General features: G+C 44.1%; 1 protein-coding gene across 3 annotated transcripts in view; it reads right to left on the reverse strand.

Annotated features, from left to right (window-relative positions):
* Positions 1-4,024: 4,024 nt before the first annotated feature.
* Positions 4,025-22,068, reverse strand: part of FAM124A (family with sequence similarity 124 member A) — a 64,545-nt gene continuing 46,501 nt past the window's right edge. For all 3 annotated transcript variants that reach the window (XM_080375074.1, XM_080375073.1, XM_080375075.1), the window contains exon 4: positions 4,025-16,639. In XM_080375074.1, the coding sequence (XP_080231200.1) occupies positions 15,836-16,639 (804 nt within the window). In that variant the 3' untranslated portion in view covers positions 4,025-15,835. The remainder of the gene's footprint in view (positions 16,640-22,068) is intronic.

A 22,068-nucleotide genomic window follows, 5' to 3' on the forward strand; every position in this document is an offset into this window, starting at 1 on the left:
TAACTCTGAACCATTCCTTTCTGAGCCACAGCAGTTCCTGGAGATCGAGAGAGTTAAATAATCCTCAGAGTGGCAGTAATTTTGGGAAGCTGCCCTCTCTTATATCAGTGTGCAGCCTGCTACGTATCTAGCCATGAGCTCTTTCTGATGCAGTCGGAGCCTGGCAGGAGAAGAGAGCTGGCTCCAAGCTGAGCTTTCAGGGCTCTGATGCAAGACTAGTTCTTACAGAAAACATGCACTACCTTCTCCTCCTTTAAACTGAACTCCTCTTGAATAGCCATCTAACAAAAAAATATTGTTTTGTTTAGGTTTCTGTGTAGTAAGTAGCACAACATTAGGCCTTGGTTTGGTAACACAGTATTATTCTCAATTTTCCTTTGGGAAGACCGGGGCAGCACATGGTTGAGGGTCTTGTGTGAAGCCATACAGAGGCATGAGCCGTTCACTACAGGAGGGCTGCTGGTGTTTCATCAGGAGTTGATCTCTGTGCACTTTTGTCCCGAGATACCTTTCAAGCCAGGACCCTCAGCACTGTTATATTCTCAGCCCTTGAGTTTCTTTGTTTGAAAATGGAAAATCTGTGTTCTGGAAGAAGACAAAATGAAACTGTTAAACTGTCTTGTTTCATCAGAAATGTAACTAGTAATAGAAAAGAAAAAGTGTTAAAAAGCTAATTGCTCTTCCTGAAGGTCAGTTCTTCAAGGACACAAGGATGCGCTGATTCTGCTTGAGATGTGGCATAGCACATATGCTCACTGCGTGACTGTTGTAATTAAATGTAAAACATTTATTTCTCAATGGATTTTTTTCTTCTTGCTTAATGTGTCTCTGTTGATGCTTTGTCTCATAACAACTCTATTAATTAAGAAAAAGTGTCAAAGGAGCAGCTGATGAATGAATGAATCATGAAATTAAGAAATTGCTGGTTTTCGATGTTTTTTTCTTTTAGAAAGAGAACTACATCTGTCTGAAAGTGTTCTTGTCAAATATGGGGACATTTAATATTGCAGTTCCCTGGAAAATAGCTCTTCTTTTACTTTGGTGTTTCAAGAAGAGAAAAAATATTCATAGTTTGTTTAGAGGAAAAAAGAAACAGCTAGCAGTTGTCAGAGTGTCGAAATTATTTTGGATTGATCAATTTGCCTTGATCTTTATGACGCTCAAGAATTCCAAATACTTATCAGTCAATCATTTAAATTCCTCAACTAAACCCTGTACCTTGTTAAATAACGAAATAAGGAGGGTTTTGATATGCTTTTCTTTAGGCTTGTCAGTCCACTCTCTGAAAATACAAATCATGGCATCTTAAAGAATTCTTAGGAGTTTCATTTTTAAATAACAAAAGATCCTTATGTTTCTTCATATGGTTCATCACATTCTCATCAGTGATGCTTTCTTGCTGGTCCCTCTTAGGACTAGCTTCAAGCATCACCTTCAGCAGTGGAAGGAGACCACAGGACATTAAATTTACTGGTGACTGTGCTAATGTCACCAAGCAACAACAGACTGTTGGGTGTTGCAATGGCCTAGTGGAAAGGCAAGGGGAGAGAAAGGGTGTAATTAGCAGACACATATGGAAACATGTAAGATGTGTGAACATTTTTGTGTGTGTACTGACTTCTTAAAGACATTTTGGTCTAATCGGTATATTGCAAAATGGAAAGAGTGAGTCATAATATCAGACTACAGCAGTGTACACCCCAGATTCTGTGCTTTCTTCATTTTGGGTGCAAAGGAAAGAAGAGGTAGGCAATTCTGGAGCGTGGACCCTGCTGAGATACAAACCACGCTGGAGAAAAGCAGAAAATGCCTTTAAGCATCATGGCTGAGACGGGAAATGGCTTGAAGGCTAAAAAAAGTTAAATATTCCCCGCCACCACCACCTTGTTACTGGTGCTCGGTGTGGAACAACCTGTCCGACCCCCCACGTCCCAGCTGCTCTCTCAGTGCTCAGCATGACTCACGTGGTCTCCTCAACACTGACCCCGTGCAATGACAGAACAAGGCTGGGATTCCCCTCACTGCTCTTCAGCTTCTTCCAAGCCAGGTTTCCTGTGATACCTGTGATGGGACACCCTAGCTGGGCTATGAGGGACACACACACACCCCCTCCCCTGTCTGATCTGCTGTGCAGTCGTAAAGCCTGGACCTTCCAGGAGCTCCTCCTCTGCCTCCCACCACTTTCCCTGGGCAGCTTTTTTGTTTTGAAGTCCTCCTGCTGAAAATTCCGATGTGCGAGACCAGTGAAGTCTGTAGGGAGGCAGGGTATTTGTTAATGGATGCAGCCAAGAGGGGCTGCTGGGCACACCAGCCCTTTTCGGACTGCTGTGGCTGTAGCAACGAACAAAAAATTTCTGCTTCAGAAATTTTTAACTGCTTCTTGGAGATCTGCATCCTGGAGCTGCCATATGGAGCGTCTGGTTATACATCACATCACAGAGGGGCGTTTTGCTTTCTCTGCAGCTCAGGGAATATCTGTTGCTGATGGAGAAAGAGCAGTCACTGCCATGCAGGTAAGAAGCCATTGTCAGCTGGAAGGGGGAAGAGATGATCATTACTAACTTTCACGCATCTTTGCTGAGCTAAACAAACACACATTTTACAGGGCTTCCAAAATCACCCAAGTGCTTGCTTGAGAGGTCAGCTAGGACCTATAAGTTGCTTCTGGGTTCCCCTCTATGGGTCATCTTTGCATTTCTTTGGTTCAAGACCCCAGTGTTTTGGTGAGCTGCAGTAACATGCATTGCAGTGTGCAAGGGTAACACCATTTTCCTCTTTCCAAACAACAGTAACTTCACAGCCAAAGTTCTGCTGATGTATCGGATCCAATGTCCAAACTATGCCAATAGATATATTTCACGTACATCCCATCATACATCTCCACTGGTACATGAAAGACAGCTTTTGCCCTGATCTGTGTTTTCTCATGATAGATCATTTCTCCTCTGAGCATTCAGCCTACTTTTGTTCCTGCTTTTTTAGGATGGCACAGCTGGTTGGTTTTCCACTTTCAGTTTTTCACCGTTCACCCGCTTTTCCCATTCTCCTACAGTGTGTTGAGCATTACATACCAGTATGTGGACCTGAACTGCTGCCAAAGGGGAACCTGGAAATCAGAGGCAAATCAGAGCCATTTATAAATCAAACCTGAATAGATTTTTGCTGCAATTTGTCTCTCACGGTATTGTGCACTGTGATAACTTGAAGGGTAAAGGCATCAAACATGCAGGTTGTAAAGAGGCTCAGAGTGTCAGCATTAGTCCCCCAGAGTCCAGACTTCTCAAGTTTCTTTCCTCTTAGCAGGTAAGACCTCACGTGGTGTAGTGGCCCTTTTCCACATCTGATGAGTTGCCCCTGCCAGTAGTCCCCATCTCCCCAAGACAGCAGAGCAGCACTTAACCCCTTTCCTGGTGATGAATGACTTCATATCATGCACCTTCATCTCTCAGGCCCTGTGGCCCATGGAGTTGTCCCTGCCATATGAACATATAGTACATATGAAGATGTGCTACACTGAACGTACAAAATTTAAAAATCTGCTTTCCTGTCATCCTACTTGCCTCTCAGGGGCAATGCCAGCACCTCCCAAGCTCTGGGATGAGTAGTGTCCCCCTAGGGACATCAGGGGAGAAACCTAGCACTGTCATATTAGTTACTGAACTCAGCAGAAGCAGCTGATGCCCTTCAGCAGGACCTGCACTCTTGTACATGTTTTTTTTGCCCTGTGTAAAATCCAGATTGCATGTGGCTTCTTCAGTGAAGCTTCCCAGGAAAACAGGGTTATTTTAATAGATAAGTTGTTGCTCAGCCTCTGAGACTGCAATTCCCCAAAAGGTCTAGTTCTAAGAACCAGCAATAAGAAGTAGGACTGATTGCTATTCCTATCACCTTTGGGACAATTCTTTTATGTAATTATTTAATTTATATATATATATTTATAAAGCATTCTTTCAATGTACCCAGATTCTTAACTCCTGTATCATAGATTGCAGTCCCCTGTCTTTACTTCTCATCTATCCATATCTTGTCTTTTTTTTTTTTTCATGCCAGTCCTTACATGATTGCATATCATTTTCAGAAGATTTCACACTTCTGAAAGTCCATATGGTTGTCAAATTCTTTTCTGATGGCACTTGTTTATGACTTGAAAATAATCAACATGGATTCACATATCCTTGTTTTTTCTCCTTCCCCCCTGCCCCCTCCCAGTCTCTTGTACACAGCTCCAGTAAGATTAATTCACTACTTCTCTAAATGATGCTGCCAAACCTAACACATCAGCGGAGAAGGCCTGGGGCAAAAATCTGTTCCATCTTGCTATGCTCTTCATTCGTGTCAGGCTGCAAGCTAGCTGTCACTCCAGACTGCAGCCAGGTTTTCTTTGGGCCATCTACCAAAAATCACAGCATCAGAAAAGGTTCTGGTGTCCTGGCATGGCTAACGGCCAATGAACCTCCACGCACAGAGAAGAGCAGAGCACACCTGCAACTGCATCCTTGTGGTGTCACTGAACAATTCCCACTTCGGCTGAAAGCAGAGTTTTGTACCCTGCAGTGTGCTAGGGATAAGGTAAGAACTGAATCCCACTGATTTCATCAGGAGACACTGAAGAGAGGAGTGGGCAAGAGGAGAGGAGCCCGGGCGCTGCCCTGCTTTGTTCTGGGCACAGAGCTGCAGGTGCAGCCCCAGACTTGAGCCCTGCCTGAAGAGATGAGACATGGCATGTGCTGGGAAACTGGGAGAGCCGGCAGGGCAGGAGCACCCCAGGCTCGTGTTGGCCAAGCAGGGGTTAGTGCTGCACTGACTGAGTGTGATTTTTATGGGTCTGGGATTTTGTGACAGAGAGGGATGAGCTGCATGGGAAGAGAAAGAAAAGAAAAGGGAAGATTAAGGGAAAGAAGGGAAGGACAGAGAAGAGGCGTGTCTGTGGGAACAGGCAGCACTGAATCCAAGGAAACTCATTTGCAAAGGAAGGGGCTGAAACAGCAAATCAGCCCATTAGTTCAGAGCAAAGGTCGTCCTGGAAACCTGGAAAACACTCTGTGCACTCGGGCCCTGTTGGCAACCTGGCAGCTTCAGCATCCTTAGCCCTCGGGGCTGACAGTGACCCCCCACCATCCCCATATCTCACCCCAATGCCTTGAAGAGCAGGGTCTTGCATGGCCCTGTATGCCTGGAGCTGGTGCACCATCTGGGGCTAGAAAAAGGGAGGAAGATCACAGCTGGATCCCATTTTTCTGCTCCTTTCCTGCCCTTTGACTCATCCCAGCAGTCCCCTGATCTCATTGCCTGTTCTCACTTCCCCATCTCCCGCCCAGGTGGGTGGCAGCAGCAGCAGCCCCAGCAGCGGTTGTTCCTATTGCTGCCATATGCAGGCACAAACCTCCTATCTTCAACATTTCTGCACAGTCTTTACACACGTGGCAGGATGGGAACGAGCATCCTCACCCTTCCTGTGGGAAAGCCACAGAGCAATCAGCTCTTGAAAGAAAGCAAGGCAGCAAAGTGCTGGGGAGAGAAACTTAAAGGCAGAGGCTGCGTTTCTGTGGCTTTATGTGGCACAAGGGAACACTGGCAACTAGTGAAAATCCATGAGCAGAGCCACAGATTAATTAATTAAAGCTTTGATTTCTTGCGACCAAAAAAAACCCAAACAAGAGTAGGAAAAAAGTGGGACTCACATCCATGTCATGGCAAACCATGTGAAATGGTTTTCACACCTAATCACAATCCAGTTAAAAAAAATAAAAATCTTTCCATGCAATAGCACATGTGAATTGCAAAAAGACGCTTGTTAATTTACCAGAGTAGAAGGAATTATAGAATTGGTATTATGCATTGCATTCTTAAACTGTATCTGTTGTGGGAGGCCCTGTCCCCGAGTTCATTACACCTAAGAAGCAGGAGCACCCTGGTGGCACTCCTAACCTCACAAGAAGCATTGTCTTGGCAGGACTTGGGTCATACTTAGCAGATTATCTCCGTACCAGGAGGGCAAAAATTTTCGTCCAAGGAAATAGCGGAATTTGTGACAGCCAGCCAGCTTACTGTGCTGTGCTCCAGGGCTTGTTTGCAGCGGACACTTGGCTCTGTCCCCAGCACAGCCCTGAGCTGCTGCGGTGCAGCAAAAAGAGATGGCAGAACCATTTGGGTCTGGGTTCTTCTGCTCCCCAGCTTTCTGGTGGAAGGGAGGGTGGTAAAGCCCAGCAGTGGGGTGGAAGCCCAGCGCAGGCAGTGCCAGCAGCTAATGCTGAAACGCAGGGCACGGAAGGTGGGAGGGCAGGCACGTCTCGTTGGCAAAGACGGCTGGAGCAACGCTTGCTTTCTGCCGCGCTGTAAAGCGAACACCACGGCCTTCACCCCATTCCCTTCGGGGGTGCCTGCTGCAAAGCGCCCGGTGGCCCACGGGGACGGGGACAGGTCTCTAGCCGTGCCAGGCAGTGCTGCAGGGTACAGAGGGCAGGGTCCCCGGGTCCCCCGCCCGATGCCCTGCAAGGGCTCACCCGCCCGGGCTGGCAGCTCCTTGCGCTGACACTCGTGTGCATGACAACCACGAGATGGCACTAGCAACTTTTGCAGGCTGGTGGCTTCCCAGTGAGCAACACAAAAATATTAGCACACTGCGTTGCTGTGCTCCCGTCAAAATACAGGTGCTCTGCAGTCACAGAGATGCGAGAGGGACATTTCTCTTACTGACTGGTCAGCTTAAGCTAAATCCATTTCATTACGTACTAATGGTCAGCAGTTTTTACTTCTAATGGGCAGATTGGATTAATGGCCTCCACCTACCAAGATATTTTGCATTTTTATGCCTCGTATATTCAGGAGAAGTGATTAAAAATGACAGCTGATTCTAAAGTGAACCATGCTTAATGCAGAAGGCTGAGTCAAAGCAGAGACAGGGTGCGCCTGTTCAGTTGTGAGGCTCTCTAAAACTCCAGATGCCTTTTTTGTGGCCAAATTGAAGCAACACTGTCTATCTGTAAATTGCTAAATAAAAGCAGGCTGGACACTGATCTCCAGCTCCCAGCCCAGGCCAGCCCTGTTTGACTGGTGTCCACACCCTTCACAGCTGTCCCGTCGGTCACAGACATGCCACACAGCAGCTGGCCCGGCTTCCCTTCTGGGATGCTGGGGGATCCTTCCAGCTCTAGGATGCAATTATCCCATTTTGCAAGGGAGGTTGTTATCCAGTATAAAGCGAGGACTGCCTTGGAGCCCAGCTGAGAGGTGTTTTTACAGCATGACCCTGAGGGGCTGAGTTTCAAGCCCTGTGGGAGGACAGGAGGATGCAGTGTCTGGTGGGACAGCGCTGGAGACAGAGGTGCCCAGGCTTGATGTAGACTCTTCCATAGCAGGAACAGCCCTTGGGGTGAAGGGCACCAAGCAGCATCTTGGAGAAATCTTGAAGAGCTCCAAACCAGAGCCAACAAGCAACCACATGACCCAGTGTCTGAACCTTCTCCCTGTCCCTCTTCCGTTTGACACTGTAGACATTTCCCATCACAGGACTTACAAGACCTTGCCAGGCTTTCCACATGGAGCAGTTGGATTGCTCCCACACATGCGCACGTGCAGGACATTTCCTCCCAGTTACTTATTCAACCCATTCCTTCCTGGCTCAGGGTGAAGCAATGTTTGCCGGGTACATTGTCCCGTACTCTGCTGTGACTTCTCCTGGAACAGGAAGCACTCAGTGAAATCAGCTGGGTGAAGGCTGCACGTAAAAGTGACTGTCTTCTGTAGGGCATGAATTCAGTGATGTTCATTGCCATGAACTGCTGTGGAAATGCAAGGAAATAAAAGCAATTCAACGAGGAGTTTGACAAATGGACAGAGGATAAATCCATTGTTAGCACAAGGTAGCAGTTGGTCACACAGTGATCTGAACACAGTTTTTGGCTCAGGAAGTCTGGAATCTGTGAGAATTTAACAATTTACACTACACTGAGTCCTGGAAGCTGGGCAAGGATGCCACAGGGAGGATTGCTCTGTACTAGAATGACATTTAGGTTCAGATGAGAGACAAAACATTATCTGAACAGAAATAATTTTGAGTTATTTTGGAGAAGAGTCAACATGGTTTTATAAAGGGAAATCACACCTTATAAACCTATTAGAGGCTTCAGAAGGCATCAACAAATAGGTGTACAGCTAAGGATGGTTTTCCAAAGCCCTTAATCAAAGCTTCCTAAAGAAGCCACGCTGTGATGGTTTCAGAGGTAAGGTTATGTGAATAAAGGACCGATTAAAAGGCAGGAAACAGAAGGTGGAAATAAATAGCCAGTTCTGACAGTGGAAGGGGGTTGGCAGTGGAGTCATGCAGGGATTTGTACTCAAGCTTATATTGTTCAGCATGACTTAAATCTGGAAAAAGGAGGGCTTTGTAAGATGGGAGTTTGTTGAGGTTATTAAGCTTCCAAGATAGTAAAAATGACAGACGACTGGGGAAGTTACAGAAGAGTCTTACAATACACAGCAACTGGGCAATAAAGAGGTAGATGAAATTCAATGTAGTTAATTCTAAAAATAATTACATCAAAAAATAAATCTAATTTTACATACACACATACTGATAGTAGGCCCTGAACTGACTTGTACTGCCTGGGAATTGGATCTTGGGGCTATTTAAAGATCTATGAAAGGGGTAGGTCAGTGCTTAGCCACAACCAAACCAGCAAGTCACATTACCAGGAAAGGAACAAGAGAATAAAATGGAAAACACCTTCAAGCCATTCTGTAAATTCACAGTGCATCTACATCTCCATGTGTGCTTTTGGACCCCCTAGCTCAGAAAGCACATAGCAGAGTAGAAGAAAATGCAGAAGGGTAACAAGAATGAACAAACCCATGGAATGGTTTTCCTATGAAGAATAACTAGATTACAACTTCTCAGCTTGAAAGAGAAAAACAGAACAGAGGGAAGTTATATAGAAGTCTATAAAACCATGAGTGGTCTGAAAATAGTAAACAAGAAATGGTTATTGACTGTCTCTCCCTAGAGCAAACCTAGGGTGTATGAAATGGAGTTAGTAGGTGGCAGGTTTGGCATATAACCCTTCCTGTACAGCATGTCACAGTTCCACGTGTAGCAATGAAACTCCCTGCCACAGGACACTGCAGATGATAAATGGGCTCAGAAAGCAAATGAACAAATTAAAGAGAGGAAACCCATTTATGGAAGTGCCATCTATAGCACCTCAGGCCTTCTTGAGCCACACAGTCATTTGTGTAGCCTTTTGATATGTTCTTCTGAAGGCAGCTCAGGTGTCCAAGCTAAGCCACTGCAGTGCTTGCTACCTAGGCATGAAACCGCAGGCTTCAAAAAGCTTCTGTACAGGATCACAAAAGCTCATCTTCTTGCTGACACCAGCCACTGAAAACACAGATGTGTTCCAGTGTCACAGCACTCCCCAAACTATCAAGCTGCAACAAGGCCTTTTACCATCTCATACCAACATACTCTTCATGCCAGTCCCTCTGCTGCCTTCTCCTAGTCTCTCCTCATCCGGGTCATGCTCTCTCTTCTCTTCTCTCTGCTTCTTCCTCCTCTCTCTTCCTCAGCTGCTCTCCCTTCATTGGCTGCCCAACCCCTTAGCAGGAACCAGCCACAGCTGCACCTTATCTACATTGGCCAACCCACCGCCCCTGAAGCCAGCCCACAGCTGTATATTATCAGTGATAATTAACTCAGCTTTATTTTTCTACAATTCCCCCCTTTTTTTTTTCTTTTTAATATTTCATACCTCATGTTTTTACCAATCATCACAAACCTTTTACAAATAAACTTTTCATACAATCCTCTATAATTCCTCTACAATTCCCCCTTGTCTTTTTTTTCTTTTTTCTTTTGCAAATAAACTTCATACAGTCCTCTATAATTCTCCCCTTTTTTTCTTTTTCCAGTATTCTGATTTCTTCAATAGTTAACACATCCATGATTTTACTCTGTTTTCAAAGCCCTTTGTGAGATGGGACTGTCTTACCAAGACCAGGGTAGCTCCATTCTGCTGGGCAGATGGGAAGGCCAGTGCCAATGCTCAGGCTGCTGAACCTGAAAATCACTACTGAAAGACCTCAGCACTCAGGATATAAACCCAGGTAATTAGAGATGTGATGGGACGGTTGCATAACTAGAGCTGCTGTGGCTGGATACAGGTTCTTTAGGAAAGGACGACAGATGGTGGTGTGGTTTGAGAGGGTGGTGGAGTTTGTGCTCTAGTCAACTGAGGGGCATGAATTAATGCACATTTGCGAGGGAACAGAGGACGAGACAGTCAAGAGCTGATGGGTCAGGAGAAGCTAACGAAAGGGATATTGTTGTGGGCATCTCTTACAACCCACTCAATCAAGAAGAGAAGATAGACAAAGCCTTTGAACAACTGGAAACCAGTTCGTAACAGGCTACATCAGTTCCTGTCTTCTGTAACTGGAAAAACCTCTGGCTTCACTCACAAGGTGTGCTGTCAGGCCTGCTACATGTCTGTATCTAGCAGAAAAGTTTGGAGGAGAAAATTACTAATAACACTAGAAGACTGAGTCAGGGATGCAATAAGCGGGACATACACAAGTCCATGGGGCTGAATGGGCTGTGTCTGACAGTGCTAAAGGAAATGGCTGATGTCATTGTGAAACTGCTCTCTATCAGTTTTGAAAGGCTGCGGTGACTGGTGAAGTTCCAGATGGCTGGAAAAAAAGAAAATGTCATAACCCACTTCAAGAAGGGCAAGAAGGGTGATCTGGTGAGCTACAGGCTGAGCAGTCTCATCTCAGTCCCGTCCCCTGGAAGATTATTAAGAAACCCACAAATCCATGCTCAAGATGGACAAGAAGGTGATTTGGAAAAGCCAGCAGGTATTTACCAACTGTCAATCATGCCTAACTAACCTGATTGCCACCTTTGATGAGATGCGTTCCTGGTAGATGGAGAAAGAACAGTGAATGCAATTTTCCTTGACTTTAGCAAGGCTTTCAACATAGTCTCCCACAGTATCCTTGTAGTCAAATCAAGGAAACATGGATTAGATGGGTGAACTACAGTGTGGGTGAATAACTAACTGGACTGCCAGGCTCAAAGAGTACTGGACAACAGTTTAAAGTCTAACTGGTAGCCAGCTGCAAGTGGCAATCTTCTGAGGTCAACACTGGGTCCAGTGCTGTTTAACATTTTCATCTATGCCTTGCATAAAGGGATGAAATGTACCCTCAGTGAGTTTGCAGATGACCCCCAACTAGGGGGAAGTGACTGATACACTGAAGGGGAGAGCTACCATTGAGAGACCTTTACTAGCTGGAGGAAGGTGCCAACGAGAACCTCATAAATTTCAGTGAAGACAAACGTAAGTCCTGCACCTGTCACGGACTAATCTGGTATGACAGCACAGGCTAAGCACCTGCTGGCTAAGGAGCAGCTCTGCAGAAAAGGCTCGTGGCGTCCCAGTGAATAGCAAGTTGAGCGTGATTAAGCAGGCCACCCTTGCAGTGGTAAGGCCAGCAGCATACTGGGTGGGTATAAGCCAGGGATTTGCCGTCAGGTTGACGGAAATAATTCTTCCTGCCTGCTAAGCATTCCTCAAACCACATCCAGAGGGGTGCGTACGGTTTGGGGCTCCCCAGTACAAAAGAGATATTGACAAACTGGAGAGAGTTCAGGTGGTCAGGGAGCTAGAGCATACAATGTGCAAGAAGAGTGCAGAAGCAACTGCAGTCTTCCGTCACATAAAGGAGTATTATAGAGAAGACAGAACCAGAGTTTCTCAGAGGTACACTGAGAAAAAAAGATGGAAAGATCACAAGTTTGAATGTGGGAAATTCTGACTGCAGATTAGGAAGTAATTCTTCACCCTGATGGGGGTTAAGCACTGGCACACATTGTCCAGAGACACTGTGAAGTTGTCACATTTGGATATTTTCAAACCTGACTGGACAAGGTCCTGAACAATCTGATTTAACTTGAAAGCTCCGAGGTCTGAGCAGCTTTATGCCTGCTTTCAGCAGACACTTCGGACTAGACAACCTCCAGAGGCCTCTTCCACCTCCTGATGTTTCTATGACTCTATAACTGCCACATAAATATATATAAACCCCACAATGTTAAACCATAAAACCATAAAAACTAAACAAAGCCAAACATACATAGCTTTGCATATACAATGTAATGTTGACATGCAGACACGTCCTATCAAGGGAATAAAGAAATGTTTAATAGGTAACACAACACACTGATGGAAATAAGAGGGAAAGACTACTATGAAGACCAACGTACATGAAACAAACCAAGATGGGATTTTAAGCCTGCAAGATTACCAATATGTGTCACAGTTCCTACTTTATCATTCAGCTTTACTGAAGCAAATGATTTACAACACCACAATGAGAATTAAAAGATCTGGTCTGCAGAGGCAAAGCTGAGTCCAACATAAAAATATTTTTGCTATGTTTATTTTGTCATCATCCCACTGACACACACTGCCAAGAGCGGGAGAGCTTGTGTCACTGCCATCATTTTGAAGCCTAGTTAAACCAGTCAGTGAGTTTGCAATACTTCATAAACGGACACACAGAAGGTTAAGCACAACTGACTTTTCATCTCTATTTTATTTCACAGAAGCAATGAATTCTGGGGTAAGAAGGAGAGAAAGTTCAGGGAAAACCTGCAGTTCTTAAATGACATTTTTCATAATTTAACCAAAACAATAAGTAAATGCCGTGACACTTGTGCATATTCAACTCTCTGAAGAGATCAGCCCCTTCTTAATTAATGAAGCCTACCTCCAGTGAAACAAAATCTGGCTTTCTTTATTACAGACAAAAAGTTTTCTGTACACTACCATCTCTTTTTCCTGACAGTAGGACACTCAGATATTCCAGAATTTGGTTACAAGCACCATCAATGTAAACACTTGAAACTTTCATTTCTAGTTAAGAATCAGTAAACAGAACAGAAATACTTGGAGACAGAACCAGTGGAGACAGCGTAAGTTCAGAATCCACGGAAGGTCATTTGGCTTTGTGCCCATTAAGATTAACATGGTAAAATCTGGTGCTGAGCTGCTCAAGGAACTGCCAGTTAATGCCAGGCATGAGCCTCGCGACTGGCAGCTGAGCTGTCCTGTGCTTGTTTGCAGAGCTCCAGTACCAGTGGCTCCTGCCACATCGGGAGATGGACCCCAGATGCGCTGAACCCCTTTCTTGCAGAGGAACATCCTAACTGGAAAGACATTTCAAAGCCTCCTCTTCGTTAAAAGCCCCAGTCAGCTCTTGTCAGGAATCTGGATGTTGGCATGAATCCAGGATCAGGCAGACACATCAGCTCAAACCAGTTTTTGATTTCACGTTCAGATCAAATGTTATCTATGTTAATAAAATATTGTGAAAAGGCCCCCCCTTTTTTTTCCTGTTTCAAATAATGAATACTAAAATTGTTAACAGATTTGAACCAAATTTATCCTGTTGGTTGTCATATCTGGAAATGGCTAGTGTTGATACAATGGCTGTCCCATAAACATACAACGCTATTTCATCATTTATTTTTGTACTGCAACAAATATGACAGAATATAACGAATCATAAGTTTAAACTTGTGGAGCCTGACTGTCCTAGGCATCACTGCTCGTATGGTAAAATGCAAGCTGATGGAAAAAAACGGTGGTCTGACCTCACAGCGTTTTACATGTATTTTGACAGTGTGCAAACAATAACATAAAGCACAGCTGTGGATAAATCGGGTCCACTGCGTTCAGAGTGGGTTTGCTATAAAGGCCACAGAAGTCAGAGCAAAGACTGTGTGGACTCTGAAGGAGTACAGAGCAGGTAAACACACACACACCATGACAAATCCTTCATGGGCACTATTTCTGGCCCCAGACATTTCTTAAGAGAACAGTTTACCCAAGACTTCTGTAAGCCTAAATAGTTTTGGAGGGCAGGAGAAGTCTGATAATCTCCTGCACTCTCAGAGCTTGGACAGATTTTCCTATTTATACATTGTGTTTAGCACAAAAGAAAAGGTCTACCTCTGGTATGTGCTACGATAGCATCTCACAGAGAGCAGACTTGGACTTCAGCTGGATGCCTCTTTCCCTGTGTGGAGAAAATGACGGCAAGTGGAAAAAGCCTTGAGGAGTAGCATCCTGACTCTTGACTATCCCTCTTGCCTCTTCTGGATTGGGGGTGCAGGTTTAATGGAATCTCCCCCCTCCCCTATAAATCTATACTCAATTTTCCCAGGCTTTCTCCCAGAATTGTTTGTATAAACTGTGTGTTTACTTAAATGGGCCAGGGAAGCTGATCCACTTTTTATAATAACTCTTATTTGGAGTGTGTGTGTACTTTTTCTTTTTTTTTTTTTTTTTTGTGCTTCCTCTCTTCCCCCCCCTCCTCAAAGCAGCAATTCTTCTGATTAACACTACCTGATAATATAGCAAACATTTTTCTCCACAAATGTATTTTTATTCCATCCACCACAATGCCATCATGGTAGGTCTTCAGCATCTGTATCTGTGTATAGATTACATTGAGCATTATACATACACATTTTAACATGGTCATTTTCTCACTGGCTAGATCAGAGCTGCAATCAGTACTACTTCTCTGCCAAAAATGTAACTTTTCAGAACATGCATGATGCAACCTGTTCACATGACTTAAATCTGGTGAAGGTACTTAGCTGTCGTACTATCAGCTTCTTACCTTTTTTTTTTTTTTTAAAAAGTAACAAATTAGTTGGAGCAAAACAGGGTATCAAGTATGCATTTTTTAAAAACATTGCTTGAAAAGCCGGTAAAATTTGACTTGTTCTCCCTTTGGAGAGAGGTATTTGAGAAGAAATGTGTTTTCCCCAGAGAGAAGTATGCTTGCACTGGAAATATGAAGAGTAAGTTTCTGCATTATTTATTTTTAACAGAAAAATAATGACCCCTTAAAAAATAGGGAGCTGCCATGCATTTGGAACTAGTGGTGTAGCAATATATAAAAATGCTGGGTAATCTTCCTTGTTTTGCATTCCAAAAAGGTAAGCCCTGTATTGCCTGAGCTAGAAGTCGCAAACACGGTTTACTTGGGTTACCACTGTCTACACAAGTGGTTTGGACAGCAGCCTGGATGGCTTCTTTCCAATGGGAAAGGATGGGCTTTTTGAGGGAACGGGTTGAAAATGTTCTGTAAGGTTTCCCTTTTGGCACTTTCTGAATCCTGGACTATCAGAGTAAGAGATACAGTGGAGCCTCCTCTTCCCTGGGGAAGGAGTGAAGCTTTTCCCCCACCTCACCACTGCCAGCTCTCGGAGGTTACAAGGAACCACGTGTGTCCTCACAGGAAAATTCTTGGTTGACTTCACTGTAACCATGCTACCCGGACCTGCTGTGCTTAGAGCTGCCTTTGGAACTTGTGAAAGGGAAAGAAGACCCCTTGCTCTTCCCATCTTTCCTGAGTTAAGGGCGTTTCTCAGAAAAGTTAAAGCAGTTTAGTGTCACAAATTACTCTTCATTGTCTGCCAAAGAAAAACAGGTTATTATGTGCCTCTTCCAGAATTTCCTTCACCACCAGTCCAAGGGTCAGTCATAGAAACCATCCACCTTGCACTGCAGTGGAAATGTCTCTGTGCTGGTCACCTTCTCCAGTGCAAAGGTAATGGGTGCAAACCTAGACCGCTTTACTGTACATAATTTGGGGACACCCATTTCTGAGGGATCTGACTGTTTTCTTCAAATATTTAGCATGCTCTGCTGCATCACCTTCTCCCCAGCGAGGAACCTTCTGCACACTCAAAGTGGGCCCACTGCTGCCATTCACAAGGAGAACATGTTTGCCCTGGAAGGTGTAAGACAGAGAAACCTCAGATGTAAAACTCTTCTTCGTTAACTGGTAAAGCTGGGCAAACACTACCATGATCATCCAGAGAACAAGGAGCTGCTCTCGAGGACTGTTTGTGCTGCTTGGAGAGAGATGCTGATGTGAATGAGCTGGAAGACCATTCAGAAAGAGAAGGCAGTGAACCATCAACTGACTCAAAGGTATTGCACGTGGCTGGTACAGGCCTCGCGCCGGTGGCTGCCTGTTTAGCCTTACCAACAGTTTGTTTCTGGGGGGGAAGAGAAGCTTCCAAGTCACTGCAAAATCCATTAAGGGCAGAATACGCAGAGACCACAGACAAGTCTGAGAAGGACAGCTTCATCCCCGTGTCTACATCAGTCTCCTGGGCACCCTCCAAGTCATCAATGTTAAGCCTGGGGCTGCATCTCCATGTTTTTAACCTGGTTGCAGGTGACCCAGTATTCAAAAACTGAGATGGTTCACTGAAATGAGAAGTCTCTGAGGCTGAAGAGCAGTTCACTGTGGGCAAGCAGAACAGAGACTTGCTTCGTTGAAACGACCGTGAAATGCTGGAGGCGCTGCTGGATCTGCGTGTGAAGTCTCCTCGATCATTGTGTCTCAAGTCCTGCTGGGAGAAACCAAGATAATGACCAAGGCCATTTGCCTGATGTACCTTGTTTTGATCCATTTCTTTTGGTTGTTCAGGAACAGATTGGTGGCTCTGAGGAAGAAAGGCTGGCAGAGTGGTGGAGTGGGAATATGTTGACACAGATGGATATGGTTGCTTGTTCTGCTTTGCAGACTTCCTACACCAACTGCGTGCTTGCTGCAGCCGGGAAAGGGAGGAAAGAAGATCACATTAATACAGAATTGGCAGTCTTACAAATGTAAGCCTCTGTTGCTGAGTTGTTACTGCAAATAATTATGAAGCAGACTTCATTCAGTATGCTTGCAGCAAATGTTTCACTTCAATAACAAAGAAAGCATGCCCTGCCAAAATCCCAAATATTTACATAAGGAGCCTTGAAGACAACAAGAATAAATGGTAAAGGAGCCCTGCCTTGTGGGCTAAATTACACTAGCTCAGAATCCTCACTTCCTATTGACTTGTTGAGATTCATTCATATTCTGTCTTCCAGAGTTACTGCCTTAGTGGACAGCCAAAGAATAAAACTGAAAAAAATGGGAGATGTATGCTGCCATCATTATAATTTCTCATTTCTTCCTTACTGTGTTGCAAATATTTTTGGTTTTTTCCTCTGAAACATCAAAATGCCTTTAGCAAGCAACGTCATTCTCTAGTCTTCTTGGTGGGAATTTACTACTTCTTTCAACTCTTTCACATTTTCTTTTTCATCTCTGGTTAGCTGAGAAGTATGCTCTGGAACCCGCTTGCTCTATTAACTTGTTTCAAATGACTTTAAGCACAGACATCTAATTCGCTTGTAGACACCTAGACTGAAGACCTAACCTGATGGTTACGATCTGAATCTGGACCTGAACCTCAGCCCCACGGCAGGATTCAGTTGCCTACCTGCCAGATACTCGAGCATTTGAACAGGAACAGCAGCTGTGACAAATGGGGAGCCAACACCCTTCTCAAAAAGCAGCTGGAGGGCAGGTGGCCTTCCTATGGGATTAGACACTGTTGCGTGGGTAATGGAACCGAGGCCCTAGTGTTTGAGCAATCAAGGATTTTCATCATCCCACTTATCTCAGTAAGGCTTTCAGAGGTTTGCATTTTTAAAAGTTTAATTTAAATCCTTACTGTAGTTTTGTGCATAATACAAAAGGCTAGATTTCTGTCCCAAAAGGGACAGGGACTAACGGGACAAAGTGCAAGATCATAGCCTTCAGAATAAACAATGATCTTAGCTATGGGACTTGCCAGTTGGAAACAACAGAGAAGAAAGGACTAGGTATCTTGGACAGTATGTGCTACTAAAATGGCAAGGCTGTGACAACCATGACCCTGGGCAGTCTCAAGCGAGTTAAAAAAGTATTAATGCATTGCGGACAACACTGCTAAGGCCTCATCCAGCATGCTGCACGTGACTCTAATCATGCCTATGTGAAAAAGAATAAAACCAAACTGAAAATGATGCAGCCACAAGGGAAAAAAAACCACCATAAGATTAACTGTCCATTAAAAACCCTGGACCACAAGCTAATAAAAGGTTTCTAATCACAACAGAAGTAGAAGAGTCTTCTGGGGTGACTAATGGATGGAGATGGAGCTCAATCATTTGACCAAAGAGATTATATGACATGACAGAAAGGGATAAAACCTGGCAGCCAAGGAGGTCCTTTGTATCCCCTGTCTCTGAAAGAACTCCATACATCGCTGCTTCTAACATCTTGCTAGTGCACGTCACATTGTCTTAGTGACCCAGATCTGTCATAACCATCTTCTGGGTTTTATTGCAGTGATTTTATAGGCAAAAAAGGATTTTTACATTTGCAAAAAATGGTTTGTTTATTCGTGACTGCATGGCTAGAGGTGATTTACAGGACAGCTAGATCATAGGGGTTCACTTAGGCATTGTAGATGAATATAGGTACAAATGTATCCGTAATGAGGTATGTTAATTCACAACCTATTTCTGTATAATATAATAAGCTGTTTTCCTTAATGCCATAAAGAATTAAATGAAGTAATGGGGAAATTAACCACAGTAGTGTAGCAGTTTCGTTAACTGGTAAGAAAATGAGTATGAGAGAATCAAATAAAAGGAGTCAAGTTGTCAACAAAACATTAACCAGAAATCAGTTTAGACCTCTACACACAACATTATTTTATTTATGCAACATGTGAGTTAATTTGTTTAAAAAACTACTCAGCAAGATAAAAGGCTTGTGCCTATGAAGAAAATACCATCTGTTTCTTAACTGAAGACCTTTTTGGGAAACCCAGCAATAACAATCTGACATGCTGAAAGTCCACAACCAAATCACTGCACTCTTTTGATGGGTTTGTCCAAGAAAACACTCCTCGTTATATTTTGTTTGCATTAACCAAAGTTACTCTTTTTTTCTCTGCAGTAGCTTCGATATCAGCTACACTACATGGACTCAACCACCACGCCTGGTGAGTCAACAGAAGTCCAGAACACTTTTCCTACTGCTCAGGGGCAAAATCACGAACTGCCTGACCGCAGCTTGGTTTTATGCTGTATTCTTGTGTTTTTGTAGACTTAGCTGATAATTTGGCAGATCAAGCATCCAAAGAAACCAAGGATCCAAGCGAGTGCAGTGGTCTTACTTGTGAAAAGGAAAGTAGGTCTTTGGCCCCACAAGCACTGGTAACAACTAGGACAAAGATGCACCTGGAAACAAGGATTTTTGGAACAGATCTGACACTTGCACCAGGGAGAGTTCTGTGGGCAGTATGAAAGCCTAGCCTTTACCTTGCACAGCCCACACCATCTGTCTATACGCATATAAGACAGAGTCCTCAGACATCACAGGTAGGATTTAATTGCCTAGTTGATACAGCTCATGGAGTATAGAGAGCCATGCGGCTTCCCCTGCAGAAAATTCCTGTGTCTCGTTAGCTGAATTGCTTTCTAGGTCCTTGGGCTGCACTGAGTACATACCCATCGACTACAGTGAGAACACAGGCTGTAGCTCACACAAAAATACTTGCAGTTAGATGTCTGTTTTAGGTACGTACAATCTGGAGCTGAACCTAATCCTGCAGAGATAACTCCCATGTGTTAATTTTTCTTTGGTGTATAGAGGAGCTATTTTGCACACTAGTAGAAGTTTCATGCATTTAGATAACGGTAATAATTTGTTATACTTATTTGTTGACATAACTTTTGACACATGTTCCAAAGAAAAAGTAATTTAATTTGGTCTCTCAGGTCACCATTAGCGAGAGTCACTGTGTCTGTTTCAGTCGTGTAATTGTAGGTATCGGCTGGATCCTGCCTGGCCTGCAAGCACAGGGATTTCAGTGCCTGGGAATGTTCCCAGGCATGTTTAATTTATTGATACAGGTAAAGTCTTAAGCATTTTGGGAATAAAGCACAGGCACAAGAATAGCTGTTTTGAGCTCCTTCCAATATTTACAAACTCTCCAGTTTAAATCAGCTTGTGTTAGTTTTGGATTGTAGATATGTAGACATATGTAGGATGTAGACAATGACTACAGCTACAACCAAATTGCCAGTACTCAAAAGGATGCTTACCCCAGGTATCACCCACAAGGGTATGGGCCAGAGGGCAACACCAGAGTAAGTGGATGGGGTGGGATTAAACATCCCTGCTAGAAACGCTGCGGCTCTCACATAAAAACTTTCTAACTGAAATACAGACAAAAAAGTAGAAACTCAAAGGAAAGGAGACGTGCACTTCTAAGTGGGACCACTTGGAGGGGGCAGCCTGGCCCGTGCAGCTGAACAGCTTTAAGTACCTGGTGTAACTGGAACATGCTTACACTAACAAGAAAAATCTACTTTAGGTAAGGCATTACTTTTAGGGGTTTGTTATTTTAAACATTTTTTCCTAGCTATTTTCATGTTTCTGTGGACAAATAAGAGCATTTCATTTTATACAAGGTATTTGCTGTTATTTCTGCGACTGGGTCACAGCTCCTGGTCAAGCCCAGCTGACCTGGCAGGAGGCAATGGTGGATCAGCAAGGAGAAGGGGACAAGTACAGTCTGCCCTTAGGATGGCTGCCTGCAGGGCATGCCAAGAGACGTCATTAACACAGCTCATTTCTGAACAGCTCTGTTTATAGGAGGAATTGTTGACCTCAATCTTTTTTTCAGATGTGTTATGATTTAGAAGACCTGTTTTCCAATGCTGCTCTTCGTGATATGGGCAAAAGGAGGAAATAATAGGAGGAGATTTTTTTTAATACTTTCATCTTAAAGCAACATATCCAAAGACTTTCTTGACTGTGAGAATACTGGACTGCACAACTGTACTACAGGTAGAGTGTCACAAGCTCCATCTTATGAAACACTAGTGAATAAAGATTACAGACTAATCCTATATTGTAGAGAACTGGATTATGTGGACTAATAAGACTTTTCTATATCTACATTCTGTAACTTGTCAAAGATCACAGAGAGGATTCCATGATTTAGTCAGGATTAAAATTCAGGCAAAACTAGTTCCTAGTCCATTCCAAGGCCATTGACTGTGCTCCCTTGCACCACCCCTGTCATGCCATACGGAGACCTGCATGCAGCCTGTGTGTTCATGTGATTGCACCTCTTTGTTTTAACCTTACAGCGCCTAACAGTTCCACAAAGTTCAAACTGGATTTCCAGGTGTGATTGCTCACAGGAGAAACCATGACAAGCAAGGAGACGCCAGTCTTCCACTGCCCTTCATGCCATGGGATGCTGAAAACAGCAAACCCTATTTTTGTACCTTGAGGACAGTGTGAAGCAGATGCAGCTACTCTTTTCTGCAGAACAGCCTTCCCCCGCCTCCTCAACGCTGCCCTTGGCTTTGGAAGCAGTTGCATCTGCTTTAATTTCTGAATTCTTTTCTTTTTTAAGTCCTTATTTTCAGCCTTCTCACAGCTTGCTTTCTGCATCACCAGTTAGCTTGCTGCAGCCTGGCAGAGCCCTGCCTGGTACGGCCATGCTGCCTGCATCAGGCCCAAGCACAGCAGAGATGCCAGCGAGTGGGTCAACCATCTGAGAGGACAAAGACTTGATCCAAACTGACACGCTGATTATGACTGAAATTCCAAATACAGGGAAAGAGATTTGTCAGACCTCGCCACAAAGATGCACAACAAACCCGGCCTTTGACTGAACAGATTAGCTCTCTAACAGGACAGATTTTTTCATCTGGTGCTAATCTGCTGCTCATATATAATCTCTGCACAGATCTTTGTGAAGCCTGGAGGGATTTAGAGTCTTTGTGTATTACAATGGGCTGCAGAAGAATTTAATGATGAATATCTGGGAATGCCATAAACAACTTGGGGTGAACCTCGCAGAAATGCGCTTTTGAATTCACTTGGGCTGCTTATACCTGACACAAAAAATCCATCAGTGTTCCTGCAGTCTATTTTAAGTAATCTTTTTAAGAAAGCAGATAGTGATCTCATTACGCATTATCTGTATTAAGCACTGCCAGCAAGGCTCCGCTGAGGTCAGAACCCAGCCAGCATGGCAATGACATCACCATCTCGAGCCCAGATTTTGCCTGGCGTGCTCAATAGGAGTGCAATGGTGTTTGTTTAATTGTATTAAAACCAGTGGGATTGGTCCAGGGAAAAAAAAAC

The sequence above is a fragment of the Falco punctatus genome, assembly GCF_963210335.1.
Source record: "Falco punctatus genome assembly, chromosome: 2".
NCBI lineage: Eukaryota > Metazoa > Chordata > Aves > Falconiformes > Falconidae > Falco > Falco punctatus.